Source organism: Thunnus albacares, chromosome 13 (genome assembly GCF_914725855.1).
Source record: "Thunnus albacares chromosome 13, fThuAlb1.1, whole genome shotgun sequence".
NCBI lineage: Eukaryota > Metazoa > Chordata > Actinopteri > Scombriformes > Scombridae > Thunnus > Thunnus albacares.
The window spans coordinates 5,617,014-5,634,612 of record NC_058118.1 but is presented as its reverse complement, the minus strand read 5'-3'; the positions used below and the strand labels follow the sequence as shown (position 1 = coordinate 5,634,612).

Genomic DNA, 17,599 nt, shown 5'->3' with positions numbered 1-17,599 from the left:
CAAACCAACCGACCTAGTAACTAAGTCCCCACATTCAGAGACAGCATTCATACGACTGAAGCAGGCTCTCACATCCACACCTACTTTACCAGACCCAAACAAACCTTTTATTCAGACTGTTGACCAGAAAGGGAACTTTATGACATCTGTATTGCTGCAAGAACATGATGGAGGGAAGCAATGTCCAATAGCACATTCTCTTCAAAATTAGACAGTGTGTCTTTGGGACTTCCCCTCTGTCTGAGGGCTGTGGCTGCAGCAGAAAAGATCATATGACATTATGGGTTATCAAAATTTAACCCTGTTAGTTCCCCATGTGTTGACCTCCATTTTGTTAAAACAGAAAACCTCACACCTGTCATCTCCGAGATGGGTGAGGTATAACAATATTCTGTTAACGCTGCCTAATGTGGAGGTCAAGCGTTGCACAGTGTTTGATCCGGCAATGCTCCTGCCAATGGAAGACAATGGGGACCCTCATGACTGTCTGGCTGCTGTAACACAGGCTTGCAGCCCACATGATGATCTTGGGAACATGCCTCTCCCTAACTCTAACTGCGTTTGGTATGTTGATTGCTCAGTTAGAAGGAATGTTGAAACTAGTAAAAATGAGGTTGGTTATGCAGTGGTAAGTGACCATGACATAATTGAAGCTGCAAGTTTACAAAACCATCTGTCAGCTCAATTTGCAGAACTTTTTGCATTCTCACATGAGCTTGCAGCAAAAGATAACACATTAACTGTATATACAGATAGCAGGTACACATTCGCAGTACAACGTGATTTTGGTACATTATAGACAATGAGAGGATTTTTAACTTCCACAGGAAAACCCATCTCACATGGACCTTTAATCCATAACTTGCTAACATGTATTCTACTCCTCGCTAAGGTTGCTGTCTTTGAATGTGATGCTCACACTAACAACACTGACTCTGTTTCACAGGGAAATGCAAAAGCAGACTCTGCGGTGAAACAAAAATCAAAGCAGGAAGTCCTGCTACAAATATCACAGCACACTGATAACTCCTCTTGCCTCTCTCACAAAAAGGCAGAAGCACAAGGCCATGCCTCTGACACAGAGAAGACAGCTTGGAAATAGGCTAAGTGTACGTATGTGTAATGTGTGGCAATCTCAGGTCAGGCGTCCATGCTTGCCTAAATGTTTGTTTCCTTTCTGTGCTACGTTGGCAAATAGGAAGGACCATGTGTCAAAAGGGGGGTGGTGGATGGAGTAAACAAACTAGAGGCTTTACAAATTACTCAAGAAAAATTGCTCAAAATGTTTGGTTTGTTTAAAACACAATATAACAAGAGGGCATGAAACACAAACCTCCAGTCATCCAGCCTCTGACCAACTGTTCAATCACTTGCAGATAGATTTCATCAGACTAACTCCATGCAAAGGGAAGAAATATTGTCTTGTAATGGTTGACATGTTCTCAAAATGGGTTGAAGTTTTCCCCATAGGTAAAGCAGATGCATCAGCAGGGAGCACAGCACAGCTGAGAGAAATCAGCAGTGTCATTGTCAACTGTCAGAATATTTGGGCATTGATTTGCTTCAACACTGTACCTATCACAGAATTCCTGTGTTGTAGGAGTTGTAAGAAATAAAGGATAAACATGTTTTCAGTATGTTCATTGGAATAAAGGGCATTTGAGATGGGAATTGTGTCTCCAGTAAGGTCCTGGATGTTGAAAATAAGTGAAATATTTTGCTAAACCTCTGGTATGAGGAGGAATAAGTGGTATCCTAAATAGCCCTTTCAAGCTCCAGTGGGAGTATCTAAATGTGTTTCCACATAAAAGATTGGATGTGTTATAAATGTAGTTTTACAGTGTGCATGTTAGAAAGCTATATGCCCTGATAGTAAAGAATATAGCTTGCGTTAATGACTTATAGTAAAATGAGCCTACAGAAGACATATATTTCTTTACTCCAATCAATATTTCAGAGGCTGGGACACACATAGGTACAGATAATAAGGGAAAACCCTGCTTCTTCATTATGGACTTTTTTTTTTTCTTAGAGTTAAAACAATGCCTTTAAGTATGTATATTTATCTATGAAGGGAACATGGAAGGACACTGGCACTTTGTACACTAAATGACCATACATTAAGCTATTTCCACATACATTTTCATGTTCCCACAAGCTTCCTCACATACCATTTTGATCCTATGAAAATGACCGAAAAAAGCTTTATTTATAATATCTTCGTGTCCATTAGTGGTAGAGACCTCAAATATTGGCACAAAATTAATATAAGATTGTATTTGAAGAAAATTTATGACTGATACCATATGGTTGCAAAAAATGTGTTTATAATACCCTAAATATGACTTCTGTACAGGAATTTTGCACTTTTTTTCCAAATCTGGGGCCTTTTAAAAAAATCAAGAGGCATGCAGTACAAACTTTTAATGGTAATGGTTCAGCCATACTGAGAAGATGTTTGTCTTCCATGCTACTAAGTTTGGTGAGGCTAGGAATAATGCTTTTCAAAATATTAATGCCCAAACATGGTACAGTAACCAAAGTACAATACCAACAAATCTACTGTCACTGCCCCTACAAGAATGAGACACAATGTCTCCTGTGTTTACAGAGTAGCTCATGTAGACTCAACCACAATCAACGACTGAACGCATGTGCAAAGAGTGCAACATGGTGTATTCCATATCCAAACTCCCTGTCCACAGGTAAACATTCTACTGCAAATTGTTCAGGCATCTAGAGTACTGGCAGGCACATGGGTTATGTGGTCATGACATTTACACAACTTTCCCAAGTAACTGGGGTGGGTGGTGCACTTTGGTAACCTTAGCTGATTCTACATATACTCCTACGGCCCAAACCCAAACTGACCAAAATACACAAAAGAGGAGGTTGATTGAATTTGTGCCACACAATTCAATATGGGGTTCTGACGTTCCAGAAGACTACAAATTATGGTCTGAAGGCAAGAAAGTAGCTCGAGGATTGTTCCCCTGGATGGGAGTAGCAAACAATATATTAAGGTTCATGTCTTTTGCCAACATCACTATAGCCACAGATGCAGCAATTAGTGATTAATTGGGAGCCCTCAGACTGACGGCAATGCAAAATCGCATGGCTCTAGACCAAACTGCTGCTGCACAGGGAAGTGTATGTGCTATTATTGGGACATCATGCTGTACCTTTATCCCACTAATGATGACAATGGGCAAGCTATTCAATCAGGTATTTGCAACATGGCAGCTCTGGCTAGAGCTATGCAGGCAGCTGTGATCACAGGCAAACAGGACTGGCTGACATCATGGTTGACTACCTGGAAATCCACTCTCACGAATATTGTCCTAATTGTAATGACTGTATTCCCTATTCTTGGTTGCTGTGCTACCTGTATCGTGCCTATTTTCAGATCCATGCTCATCAGAGTGATCACTCAATATGCACTCCATTAAACAAATGGCTCTGCAAGAACTGCCATACTATGATGAGGATGTTATATAAACCAAAATCTTATTCCTTATGAATTCAGCCTACAATCATTTCTGACTTTATTGATTAAGAATAATCAAAAGGGGGAACTGTGAGGGAGATGATTGTATGAATATGTATGAATGCTTGTGTGAACTTGTGAAAGGTTTAAATGCTCAGTGATAGTCATAGAAATCATGTTTGTGCATCTGAACAGTGTGTTCCTGAGTGAAAAAGAAACAAAGAACATCTGTTTATTCTGAAACAGATCCTGCCATGTCTGTTTGGGTATAATCATGCATAGAACAGTCACAACAACTCCTAGAGGTTGGTGCGAAACAGATTAAGAAGTATTTGCCCCACTGTTCAAAGCTCACCCCTCTAGAGCAGCTTGTGTCTGTATTGAGTAAGTGTGCCATGCTCTGAGTATTAAAGAAAGTGTGACAATACTATATCGAGAGTTGTCTCTTTCCTCATTGAAGTCAAGTGCAAGAGGTAAATTGCCACGACAACAGCCATCGGCATCCTGCTGCATCAGGAAGGAGCCTAAAGTTGTAAATACATCACAGAGTTGTGATTTATCTCAATAAAAAAAAGAAAGCATGCCTTGAGAGTAGCTCATCCACACTGCAGCATGCAGCAAACCAGCCCTGTTGAGACAGAGATATTTTCAGCAGCTGGCATATGGAGGAGATGGAGTCTGAGACAGGCTGAGCTAGTACAGATGGAGCTTCACCAAAAGCACGAATTCTGCACAGTCTCATGGGAATTTGAGCAAAGGGAAATGACTTGCCATGTAAAAAAAAGTTTTGCCAGAACCAAACAAGTGTTACCCTTAATAATCCACTTTTAATTGTGGGGTTTAGTTATGGTGCAGGGATTATGTGCAAGTATGATTGTGAAGATTATTTTATTCTGTTAATCTTGATAACTTAAAATTGACAAGGAAAATGAACAAAATCACTTGGAAACCTTCAGTTTTAAAACTTTGGCATTATTTGGCCTTATGAGATGTGGCCGCTGTTTGTTGTTTGCTTGGATTTGAAATCCTTCTGCTCATAATGGCAGAACCACTGAGGGCAGAGATGCAGAACAGGACTATAATTTCACTGTTATGTGCTGTAGTTTGTAGAGAGATACTCACAGACTACATATTATATACATCATATTCAAAGCGTAGTGTTATTTGAGCAATATGTGTTTCTCAATTCACATTGTGCATCTACAGGAAGTGTATTCTCTAGGTATTCTTTTTGTGCAAAGGTATGTGTATTTGTAGCCCATGCAATAGCTCTCTGGTTTGATGTCACAGGTGAGTCTCTCAGGAAATGTACACATAACCTAAACTATATTATTTCATGACTAACACAATCTAATTTAACTTTATTGTGGATTACCCCATGCTTTCTGGGGTTTTCATAAAGGGAATACCAAGTTTCTTTCAAACAATAAATGATGTATGAAGTATGAGGAGCTTAAGTTGTAGTTTTGTTGTATTTTTTTCTACCATTAGTTTATTGAATTTGAAAGATGCAAGTATGTGGTGATGGATCAGACCATTGTTTCATATTGTTTCTATTTACATTGTTTACATTTGTTTGTTTCTTTCTGACATTTGGTGTCCTTTCGATGGCATACTGTCTCATTCTGCCACCAAATAAAATCCTGAGAAGAAGAGTATACTGCAGAGAGATCATCCTTCTGATCCTCATAATCTGTCCAAATCCTCGGGAACAATGCCTCTCCATTATGGAAATAGAAAACATGAGCATTACAAGTTTTATCCCCGGGGGCTCCCTGCTAGTCTGTGTTATTCGTGAGACCACACAGTTGTTGCATAGGCCACTGTTTTTATCACGGCTAACAGTTTCCATATTTATATTACGTTGTGTGTTTATGGGCACCTAATGAAACACATGTTGTAAAAGCACAGTCACCCCTGAGGTTCCATTCTGATGACGCCGGCTCCTTCCATAATAGACTTCTCCAGTAGGTGGGCCAGTAAATTAATGACTGTAAAACGACTCATCTCCAATAATACAAGCCGGCAACTCGTTGCAGTAGGAGATAAATGAGAATCAAATGGAGTCATAGTGTATTCACCTCCCTCCTACTCTCTCCTTTTCCTGTCACTTTGCCACCTCCGCTCATCCACTGCTCCCCACAGGAATCCCCACCCCAAAAGGAAAAAAAAAAAAAAAAACATTTCTCATGTCATTTTGTCTTTTACAATCCACTTCATTTGGAGGCTTACAAATTCTATTAGGGTGATCTTGTGTGCATTGCACGGTTGCTGCAGGGGAGAGAGGAGGAGGGCTGCCTGGGAGGGGGGGAACAAGCCCCTAATACTAATAAATGAGTTCGACTTTGCCTCCCCTGCCTTGTGAGATGGGAGGGAGAAGGGGCAGAGTAATTGGAAAATATCCCTGCCTCCCGTTCCAGAGAGACCCCCTGCCCACACACACACACACACACACACAGTCACACACACCGTCCCCTCTCTATGGCTTAACCAACCACTCACTCTCTCTCTCTCCGGGAAGATGAAATACACAGTCTGTATTTTTATTTAAAAGTTTAAAAAAAAGAAAAAAACAACACAATTAGTCTGATTTCTGAAGTCTGCCTCTGTATATATGGAGGAGGGGTGGGGGGAGTCCAAGGTTAACAAAAGGACACAGGATATTACTATATGTTAGGCTTTCTGTGTCGTGCAATCTGCAAAGTGGGATCAGGGATGAGGCGTGGAAAGATTCAGTAGACACTGGTTGCAGTCTGAGACTCTATGTTTGAGCATGCAGGAGGACACTTGCCCAGCAGTAATGTGACTGATGTCAATGAGAACCCAACAGAAATCCCAATATCTATGGTAATAAAGAAAAAAGAATTGCAAACTTCTTGTTATTGGTGATGTTAATGGTAAAAAATGAGTGTGTAGTTCATATTTACAGCGTGAGCTGGAGAAATAAGAACAGAAGGCAGAGCAAGTGATCCATGTCCAAGGAATAATTGACACACCAGGCAGTACGAGCAAGTGAGACTCGAGCTTTAATTTGAAACCTTTATTATTCATGAATTTTACATTGTAATAGCAGAAATACTGCAACACATCCCCCGACCTCGCAGTCTCTCTGAAGACCCTCCATGACTTCATTTATGTTGGAATTGAAACCACATGCTTCTATCAGGCCCCAGTCGTACTTAATACAAGTAAAGCCAGTGAAAATCATTCTCTTTTACCTCGAGTGGCTGAACTGGATGTTGAACTTGTTGTCTCATGAAGTAGTCAGGGCTGGAGGTTTCTGTTATTGCGCTGTACAGTAGATGTGCTGTTCAGATGAAGAGATTGCTGTGTTTTGTTTGCAGTGTGTACATATCTGACATCATCATTAGTTTAAGATATGTTGTTGTTGTTTTAGTAGGTCAGCCATCATTTTCAATACTCTTTGTTGCCATTCAAAGAACTTATCTGCAGCCTTTTCTTTTGGTTCCACACTGCACAAGGTAAACATAGAGGCATGTCGGCTTTGTGTTATTTTCTGTTTCCATCTCCTTTTTATATATTTTCCATGAGGTTATATTTGGAAGCGATTTTCGTTTATTTGCACAGATGACAGATTTGGAAAATTACAGTACTCCTCTGAGCCGGAGAGAGAAAAAAATAACAGCTTAAGTGCATCAACTCCTCTACTGAAATAAAGCATACACGAGTAAATGATCTCCTCTTAGAGCTGAAACATGCAGTGAAAGGTCATCCTTGGCATTTTAAATGAGGGAGAGTTCACGGAGAGACCTTCAGAACAACTGACATCAAACCCTGGCTTGCATGTATTTAAAACGGAACAATTCAGCTGTTGAATAGTATACATTAAATATTCTTGTGCTACAGTTTATTCTGAGACTTAGAAAACCTTGTGAGAGCTGACTAGTAGTTTGTTTCTTTACTTCATCAATAGATCTTTTTCACTGCAGATATTTGGATTTGTTGTAGTTGTTACTAACGGCATTAACAATGGCTGTACTCTGTAAGTATCCCAGTAAACCATGACAGCGTGACAGAGCCAGCACGCAACATACCAAGACCCTAAAACTGAAGCAGTGAAATGGAATTTAACAATCATTCATTTTATTATTTACATCTGTGCTTTTCCTACTGTGACATGTCAAAATGTCTTCAGTGAAAAAGGCCTATTAGACATAGAATTCATTCCAAAGTCAATTGATGTGTCCTCATATATGAAAACATCCAAGGGAAACATTCTTATTGTTTGATGTTTAGCTCTTGATACAAGCAGGTGTATCTGCTATACATTTCATACATGATAAACAAATAGATATATTATCACAATGGCATCCCCATAGCAACTGGTGTATTGTAATTTACCTTGATTTGATCACCATACACAATCGGTACATTTCCACTGCCCTGTCCTCATTTCTCTGATGGTAAATGTTGGTCTTATCAAATACCCAAATAGTCAGCAGTGATTGATTGTGCGAGCCGGCTAAAGAACCATGAGCTAAGAGGATTTTGACAGGCCCTATACATTATGACCAGAGAGGCTTTTCTGTCATTATTACAGGTGCAAGCCTTACTCATATTGATCTTGTTTAATCAATCATTCTCTTTCACATTTCTGCTTTAAGGACAGTTTCATCTTTCCAGTCAAATGTATTGTCACGTTATTCTGTAGTCCTGCACATGCTGCTTCTGTCTTCAGTCTGACACTGGGGACACAATGACACTATTCATAATGTAGGTCATCTTTTGAACAGGAGGGTCATGTGCCACAATTTAGCTATGAATATGACATGCGCTTGTCATGTATTAACTTGCTCTTTGAGGGCATTAACCACTTGTTAGGCCTTTAGGGACAAGTCATTAATGATGAATATTAAACCTCCCACAAGCATAGTGTCATTACATCCCACTTGAGTCTCTTTCCTGAGAAGTAGCGATAATAATGTTGAAGATGAACACAAATAAGATAAAGGTAAAAAGATAGTAACAGACAGGTGTGGGAGAATGTGGGGATGTGTATGTTTCTGTTTTGTGAATTTGATTCTCTAATTACCACCATCTGTCTGTCTGAGCTAAATGCTGAAGAGGAAAAAGAGGGAGCAAAGCGTTGGGTTCTGATTTGGCAATTAAAGATAAATAAGTACTGTAAACACATTTTGTTTCTTCCCAAGGTAACACCGGTTACAGAATGGCTGGCCTGTGATTGACTTCTCCCAAAGGCTTCATCCTATTATGAGCTCTTTTCAGGCTTGCATGGTGTGTGGAAAATACCTGCACCATAAAATTTCTGACAATCTTTATAAAAGCCTGATAGGATGTGTTGGCTTATCACTATATTTTAGGTATGTGTATTTTCTAACACAGAAAATATCTGCTCTTTTCAGTTTATTTTTCTCCACGAGGTTGTGTTTTCCATTGTTGAAAGCCCAGTGATTGACCTTTACCCTATTCACAGACGGGAGTCAAGGGACCGTTATTATAGCTGGCTGGAAAAGCTACATTTGGAAAAGATTAGCTTTGATTCTTGTTGTTTTGAGAGTTGTGGAAGCTGGACGTTAGCGGTGCTGTTAACGTGTCCACTTAAATGACCTGATAGCTTATTCTTAATCATTAATCAACGTGCTTAAAATATATGAGAAATCATACATTTCCCTTGGTGCCAAAAAAGACCCTCCTATTTTCATAGTTCATCAGATTTTATATCCCAAGATCCAAAGTGTTGTGTGACAGTGAATGAAGCTGTGGAGGCAGAGGAAAGTTGGGGTGAAGGTGTAATTAAAGCTGATTATGGCAAGGCAGAGGGGAGGGTAGAGCAGCACATTTGTCTTCCCCGCCTAATGAGTGGAGGCTGGGAGAGCTGAATTAGCTGCCACGCTGTCGTCTCTCCCCTGCCACGCCACTTTGTCACAAGGACACTCCTCCTGGAAGATGAGACAGGGTCAAGTGCATGTGTATCCCCTGGCATTATTCTTACAGGCCGGTGGGGTCCCTGTTTCACTGGGCACTGGGAATTGAGGCACTTTAGCAAGCTCTGAGCCACACCACTCAGCCTCTGCATCATTAAACCAGGCTAAAAATACACAGCCCACCCATGGTCCCCTGTTCACAGAGGACCAGTTCATTGCCGCACTGAAACAAGCGCTGACTCCTGTTCATGCGAGGTCTGACACCATCATTTTTCTCTCGCTCTTTAAATTTGATCAGTGTTATGAGGCTATGGCAATACAGCAACAGTATGCTCAACAAGCCATTATTAAGTGCCCCTCTCCTTCACCCACTAATTCATATGATAATTATTGATACCACTACTACCATACAAATTCACACTGTTGTGTTCACAATGCTATTAATGCTCATCCCATGGGCATTAATGGACCTGGAAATCAATATTGGTTGGTGTTATTCTGGTTTCATGAGTGACATCTGCAACAAGACATGCACTCAATACTGATGACAAAGCCCATACTGTACTGTGAAACTACTCACATAGGGCTGCAACTAATGATTATTTTCATTATTGATAATGTCTTGTTTTTTGTGTTAGCTTTAAGTCTATACAATGTCAGGAAATAGTGAAAATGTTAATCATCAATTACCAGGAAATCATAGTGACGTCTTCAAATTGCCTTTTTGTGTCCATCTGACTGTCCAAAACCTGGTTAATTTTAGAGCTGCAATGATTTAGCAATTAATTGATTGACAGAAAAATTAATAGGCAATTATTATGATAATCGAATAATCGTTTTAGCTATTTTTGAAGGAAAAATGCCAAACATTAGCTTGTTTCCCCTCCTCAAATGTAATGATATGATGTTTTTCTTTATCATACTAGACAATACTATATATATAATGCTGGTAAACTCATCGTCTTTGGGTTTTGGACTGTTGGTTGGACAAAACAAGACATTTGAAGAAGGTCACCTTTGACTCTTGAAAATTATAACAGGCATTATTCACTATATTCTGACATTTTATAGATAAAACTGAACTAAAACTAATTAATTGATGAATTGAGAAAATAATCAACATATGAATTTATAATGAAAATATGTTTAATCTCTACTTAATTTAGTATCACAATTGTATCAACTTTTAGTAAAGTAAATTAATTATTAAATTTACATTTCGGCTGTACTTGCATAACAATAGACATGACTGACCCTCATCAGTGCTTATAGTATTGTGAATCCCAATCTGATGCTAGACTCAACAGCACGGTGTGAACACATTTACTCCTGGCAATAGATAGATTCTATAGATTGAGAATAATGGTTACTTGTTGGCTCAAATGTGACACATTTTCAGATAAATCATTCCATCTAGCAAGAATAGCACTTTCTATGTCATACTACAGTATATTGTTACAATGCAATAGGCACTACAAACACTGCATGGTACACTTAGCCACATGGTCCACAGGTGCAAGTCATTTTCTAATTGCAGAGGTCTGAACGACTAAAAAACTCAATGCAGGGGACCAGCTTTCCAAGGTAAATATTTGCTTCAAATGTCAAACGGATACACTGAAAATACGCTATGCTTATTTAATGTTTTACTATTCGTTGCTACAGTACTGTAAGGCCAATTCCCTGTTAGTGTGTGTTGAATGGGGAGGTAAGTTAGTTGGCCCAGGGTGTCCCTGCGCAGAAGTTTCCAGTCGCTTTCATGAGTCAAATGATAAACTGATATCTGAGCCAGCATGCAGCCGACAGAGGAGGACTGTCAGTTATGTGTATAACTTATATGATTAGCATGATGCTAGGCTACCGTAACTGACGCAGTGAATAAATATGAATATGTAAATTCATGCTTTTTGCACGTTATTTGCTCACTTGTTGCCCTTTGCGACAGAAATATGAATACACCAGTTTGCTGAATTAATATTCCAGCAGTTTTGTGTGAGTATTAGCTTACTTTTCAATTCAACTAGTGTGTGTGTTTGAGTAATTATGTTAATAAGTGCATATTATCACCGCCTTTAAACAGCTTTAATGATAGAGCCTAAGTTCATTCATGCTAAGTATTGACCAACCACTACTGACACGTAGCGTTATTTATTTTTATTCACAGCTATCGTTATCGTTATTACATACAAAAACTTGTCACTTGTACCTGTGTACATACTTCTATTACATTTCTGTGATAAAATATACGGCAAACAAAAAAAGGCGGGTGCATTTTATTCCGTAGTTTAAAAAAACAAGGCGTGTAAACGGACTTTATATCGGTTGAGATTCAGCTGTGTTCCTGGTTATATCGTTTCTTTCTAGTAGCTCGGAGTCTACTAGATGTCCAGAGACAGCACTATTTGCGCCGAGGAGGAAGCGTGCAGCCTGTAAAGCGGCACTGCGGCATCGCCATATCACTGCGCCCCGGTCCCTCTTCTCCGGGATCCTGAAGCTCGGGTCTGGGGAGAGGAGGAGATACCCTATGGTTTTCCTTTGCGGGATTTATTTTGTCAGCTCCAAACCTTCTTGTGCTTTATCTTTTTTTTTTAAGTGACCGAAGGCCTGCAACTTATCCGGACGGTCCCTCCCCACTCGCAAGGGTTTGCATTTCTTGGTTTTGCATGACGTGTCTTGGAGCAAAAAAAAAAAAAAAAAAAAAAAAAAAAAAAAAAAGAGAGAGAGAGAGAGGCTTGCTTTTGTTGTGTGTCTTATAGTGGAAAATGAAGCTTGGAGAGCCGGAGCAGGAGGCAGTGCCAGTCCGCTGCTGCTGTTGTGGGCTGGACTGGATTACAGAGCCTGAGATCTCTACTGACAGCACAGACAGACAAAAAGGGACTGTGAGCGAAGACAAGGGAAAGAGTCTTTTACTGAGCTGGAGCCAGGGCGAGTGCTAGAATACAGTTTTTTTCCCAATAAGCGATATTTTGGGAGCTGTTTGTGCAGTGTGTGTGTGTGTCATTAGATGAGTGCTGGCACGGGGCATCAGGTTAAAGGCATAGGTACTGGGGGAAAAAAGGTTTAGGACCGTTATTATAGTAAAGGTGGATTTGCCTTTTTGGGTTGTTAGAATGCAGAACATCTGCATGGAAGGAATATTTTTGAATGGTTGCTGCATAGTTAAATGTTGGCATGCTGGCTTGTTGGATGTGTCTTTGCTAAGTATCCATTTTAAATGAGCCATTTTTTTTTTAATGGATGTAATTGTGCATGTTAAAAACATTTGTCACTTTGCAGGGTGTAGCAGAGCATTTGGGCACTACATGTATGTTGCACAATCCAGATGAGCTACATTACATGGCAACCTGTGTCCTAGGAGACAATGTAAAGTTGAAGATGGTGGTTGACTGTGACAGATTGGTTTGGGTTTGTGTGGTGATGCAGAAAAGGTGCGATTCCTCTGTGTCTGAAACGTCCACCAGCATTTGGAGGTATGATTATTCAGAAAAAGGCTTCTTAAAAAAGCCTGCAGTTTGTTGATTCAGTTTTCTTCCACATAGAATACCGTTTCTGTGATGTAATGGATGAGAATTGATATTCTGGACACACAGAGAAGCCATATGTGTTTTAGACTACCATGCCAGAGTGACTTTCAGTGGCTTTAGGCCTAGACTGTAGGCTATGGCTTGGAGAATGATGCAGAGTAAGACTGCAAGCTGTTGAATGTTGCATCCTAAAATCATAGGACTATCATAAAGCAGCCAGATGCCTTCAGTGTCACACAGTGAAGGTATGTCCTGCTAAGCGCTTCAGTTAAGTGCAGGTTGGCATTATCAAAGGGTCTTTCACTTTTGTGTAAAACCTCAAGGATATTTCTCTATCCAATCAGACCTGCTTGCATTCATGAAAGAGAGAGCGAGAGAGAGCTATTGATGTTTTTGATGTGTGGAATATGTGAGTGAGCTGTTTCGTCCAAGGTGATACTTTGGAATAAATGAATGGGGAATTAAAAAAGGATTAAATTTGTTAATTTCAAGTGGAGTGAATGCTTTTTGATGGATGTCTACAAATCAGAATAGTTTATTCAAGAAGTGCTCGCAGATCACTGATCTACTCCATGTGGGTAGCTCAGAGGTTTTTAAATTATTAGGCCTTAACTTTAATAGTGAGGATGTTAAACCCTACATAATCAATGTGTGCCACTGAAATCTGCCTTGATACAGGTTTATGTAAATGAATGAAATTGGCAAACAAGTAAGAGCAGCAAAAGTGACAGGATAGATTGACTGACAGCCAGATGTTCTTAATACAGCATTTGATTTAATTAAGGCTTTATTTGAGGCTTAAGATCATCATTGTTTTTATTGTTTTATGCTCAGTGCACTGTGTATTACTGATATACTGTCACACTTCATCATCATACATTCTCTGTAGGTTACTTATAATTAGCGTGACCATGCCAAAAACAACAGCTAGTTCATGTTGAGAGGCTCCAGACACCCAAGTAGCCAAGTAAAAATTCTGGTACATAATTATCTCCGCCAGGCGTAAGCCTGGAGGGGATCATGAGTTTGGTTGTGTGTATGTGTGTGCGTGTGTGTCCGCATGTGTATCTGTCCGCAGCTAATCTCGCATACTACTGGATCCATCAGCCTAATATTTTTTGTGCACATTTATGACTGTATGCTCAAGGACATCTCGTGGTTGTGGTGATTCACAAAAAAAAACTATTTATAACGCCATTCCTTATGAGCCTATCATAAAGCTTAGACTTTCGTCTTTTCAGCAGTCCTCGCCATTTTATGATATGCGTTACGACATGGCATTTCCAGCAATGCAGGCCACATTTTGGCCTTTGTTGTGGCTTAAAAACTGACATCCATAGAAAAGTTTGCTCTCATCTTGAATCAGAGCATCTGCAGATTAATTCCATACCCAATATGGTATGATCCACTAAAGTTAGGCACGATATGACATGAATAATTCCACATTTTTGTTATCTTCGCCGCCATCTTGACTGTACATACCTGGTTGAGATCTGTCCTCTATGGAGTGCACTAGTTAAAGAAATGTAATCATTAATCACACAGTTTAGGTTACAAGCTTGGCAAAAGCGTCAGAGACACTAGTAAAAGAGCACTTACAACACATAATCATCTCATCTTGGGGCTTAATGGCCTGGCGGTGTAAGAAAACATAGTATACTCAGCAGATGAGATTGTAGCCACCTTAATAAAACATTCATCTTGCATTATGTGGAATGGCAAGAACCTTCTGTACAGTGTGCAGCACCTTTTTGGAGAATGGCTCATTGACTAAATGCACAGTTGAACTTGCTGAGTGAACATGTTGCAAATGCTTGCTCTCTCTCTCTTTATCTTGCAGGAGGGAGAGTTTGCTGACCTTGGTTAAGAGGAGCTGGTTCCTGGAGAAGAAAGATGTGGCGTCACCTGCTCAGCTCACCATGGCCGGACATGTTCACTGAGCAGACATTTGCTTTAACTTGAAAAGCTCCTCCTCTGGCGGAATTGACAGCTTGGTGATAAAGTGTTTAGTAGATCATTTTACACCTCTGTCATAGGATTTGATGGACTGCATTTGGGGATCTTTGCTTGGAACCTAGCTTGGTTCAGTGACTATTTGCAGTTTTGCATTTCCTGTAAAAGGCTTCATCGGTTGGATATTACATGGTTACCTTGGATCTAATATATCGATAACATACGCTTGGATATTGCGGAAAATTCTCCTCAGGGATTTTCACACAAGTGGAGGTCGAGCAGTGCCAGTGTCTGGCCCTTGAAGAGTTTGATTCCCTGTGAGAGGAGGGTTTATCTGGATGTTTCCTATGAAGGACATGGATGGCCCTCGATCTAGTGGCCTCCACAAGAAGAGGAAGTCGAGGTCAGAAAGGGATCGGGAGAGGAGATCAAATGGGATAAGGAACAACCATGTTAAGGGCTCCGTGTTTCGCTTCTCTTCTGACTCAGAGCGGGAGGGCGACAGGGAGCCCTCCTCATCCCGTCCCAGACCCCCACGTAGAAAGCGCAAGGAGTCTACTTTTGCTGAGGAGGACATCATCGACGGCTTTTCCATCACGGGGTTCGTGACCCTGGAGGCTCTAGAGGTGAGTGCTGAACCACAAGGGGTAACCCCTTCAACTCTGTCCAGCCTTGTGTGTGTTGAGCTTCTTCTATGAAAATCCAGTTGAAAATCTCTTTGCGCCGTGTAAAGATGTTTATTATTGTGTGCAGCCCAGTGTTTTGGCCTCCGCCTGCATATTTGGCTGTTGTGAGCTGGAGTTCAACAGATGTAGCTTTAAATGTAGCTCTGCAGCCAGAGATTACTATCTGTGTCACTGAGAGGCTGTTGTTGTTGTGTGCACTGCTCTGGATTTGTTTTCACAGGAGTTTTCCAGCAAAGCCTTACACCAGATGAAGAGTGTTCAGCTATGGTTGTAGTGGCTATTGCGCTTTTGTACACTTCAGAGTGAAAAAGCTATTTGATCCATGTTACAACAGTTTATTCAGAGTGGGAGTAATTTATTGTGCACTGGCTATCCATTTTCCTTGGAATGCAAACTGGGCACAGGCTGCCATCCAACAATATAGTTCTGAATTATGACTTACACCAGCAAGCCATTCATATATATGTATACAGCACAATATACAGCCATATCTTTCTGTAATGGTAACTTACACATAGGTGTCAGATTAAAGGAAGAGTGACTTAGTGAGGTGTTGTTGCACCACAAGCCTCCAGTACAGCTTAAGTGGTCCTTGGTATAGATTCTCCAAGTGTGAGAAACTCTTCTGGAGGTATGGACTTCCTAAAGATATTCTACATAGGTGTTTTGATGTGGTAGAGAATCCCCCATAGGTGTTCAGGTGGTGACTGTTAAGGCCATAGCATATGAAATGATATGATAGCATTGAGAACTTATGGCCCTGTATGATAGCATTTGTTTTCATTATGCTTCCCCACTCATTTAAAGTGGGGGAAATAAGTATTCAACATGTCACCAGTTTTTTCAGTAAACAGTACAGTGCAGCTATTAACATGCAATTAAGACCAGACATTGGTATTAACTCAGTAAGGTGACAGCTAAAGAAATCATAACATTCTGATCAATAAAAAAAAATCTGTGCATTAAATTGGAATGACAGTAAAAAAGTATTGAACACGCTTATTGAACTGACGTGGGGAAGCCTTTGTTTGCAATGACAGCTTCAAGACGCTTCCTGTATGAAGAAACTAATCTCACAGTGTCCACGGGGGATTTTGGCCCATTCTTCTAAGCAGACAGTCTTCCTGCTGGTGAATCTTGATCTTCACTTCCTTCCATAAACGTTCTATTGAGTTGAAGTCGGGTGATTGACTGGGCCATTCCAACACCTTATATTTTCTTTCTCTGGAACCATGAGAGTCTTCTTAGCAGTATGTTTTGGATCGGGAAGGTCCACCTGCATCTCATTTTGATACATGGCTCCATTCATCTTCCCTTCAACAATTTGGATTCTGCCGGTACCATGAGAAGAGAAATAGCCCCATACCATAATGCTTCCACCTCCGAACTTCACTGTAGGTATGGTACTTAGGGTCATATGCAGAGCCATTTGTCCTCCAAACATGGCTCATTGTATTATTGCCAAAAATTTAAATTTTTGTCTCATCTGACCACACCACATTCTTCCAATAATCTACAGGCTTCTCCAAATGTTTGTAGCAAACTTCAAAGGAGCTTCAACATGTCTTTTCTTTAGTATTAGAGTCTTACGGGATGGAGGCCATGGCGGTGGAGTGCATTGCCCATGGTTCTCTCTTTGACAACTGTGCCTGCTTCTTCCAGGTCTTTCTTGAGCTCTTTTTGAGTGATCTGTGGATCTTTGGCTACTCCTTTAACTAATTTTCTTACTGCCTGGTTAGCAATCTCGTGAGGAGCTCCTGTGCATGGGCGGTTGATGGTGGACTTGTGCTTCTTCCACTAGCGGAAAATGGCCTCAATGGTGCTCTTTGCCTTTACCCATTATGAGTTGGTTCTAGTGTGACAGCATGGTAACAAATGATGCATTCACAGACGGCTAACCCTTTTTAAAAGAGTGGAAGTACTAATGGCCACATGCACTAACCCAGCTGATTATAATCAGCACAGGTAAGGGGACAAATTAGTGGAATAACCTGGTTGAGTGCTTTTTCTTACTGTGTGTTCAATACTTTTTTCCTGTGTCAT

General features: G+C 40.4%; 1 protein-coding gene across 14 annotated transcripts in view; it reads left to right on the top strand.

Annotated features, from left to right (window-relative positions):
- The window catches only part of auts2a (activator of transcription and developmental regulator AUTS2 a), a 479,781-nt gene that overhangs the window by 143,805 nt on the left and 318,377 nt on the right, over positions 1–17,599 (top strand). For 9 of the 14 annotated variants that reach the window (XM_044369937.1, XM_044369938.1, XM_044369953.1 and 6 more), the window contains one exon: positions 14,758–15,496. In XM_044369937.1, coding sequence (XP_044225872.1) covers positions 15,209–15,496 — 288 coding nt within the window. In that variant the 5' untranslated portion in view covers positions 14,758–15,208. Of the gene's footprint in view, positions 1–10,855; positions 10,978–11,007; positions 11,102–11,267; positions 11,386–11,832; positions 12,036–12,149; positions 13,163–14,757; positions 15,497–17,599 lie in introns of those variants that run through there. The other 5 variants (XM_044369941.1, XM_044369940.1, XM_044369942.1 and 2 more) reach the window with 5 other exon arrangements.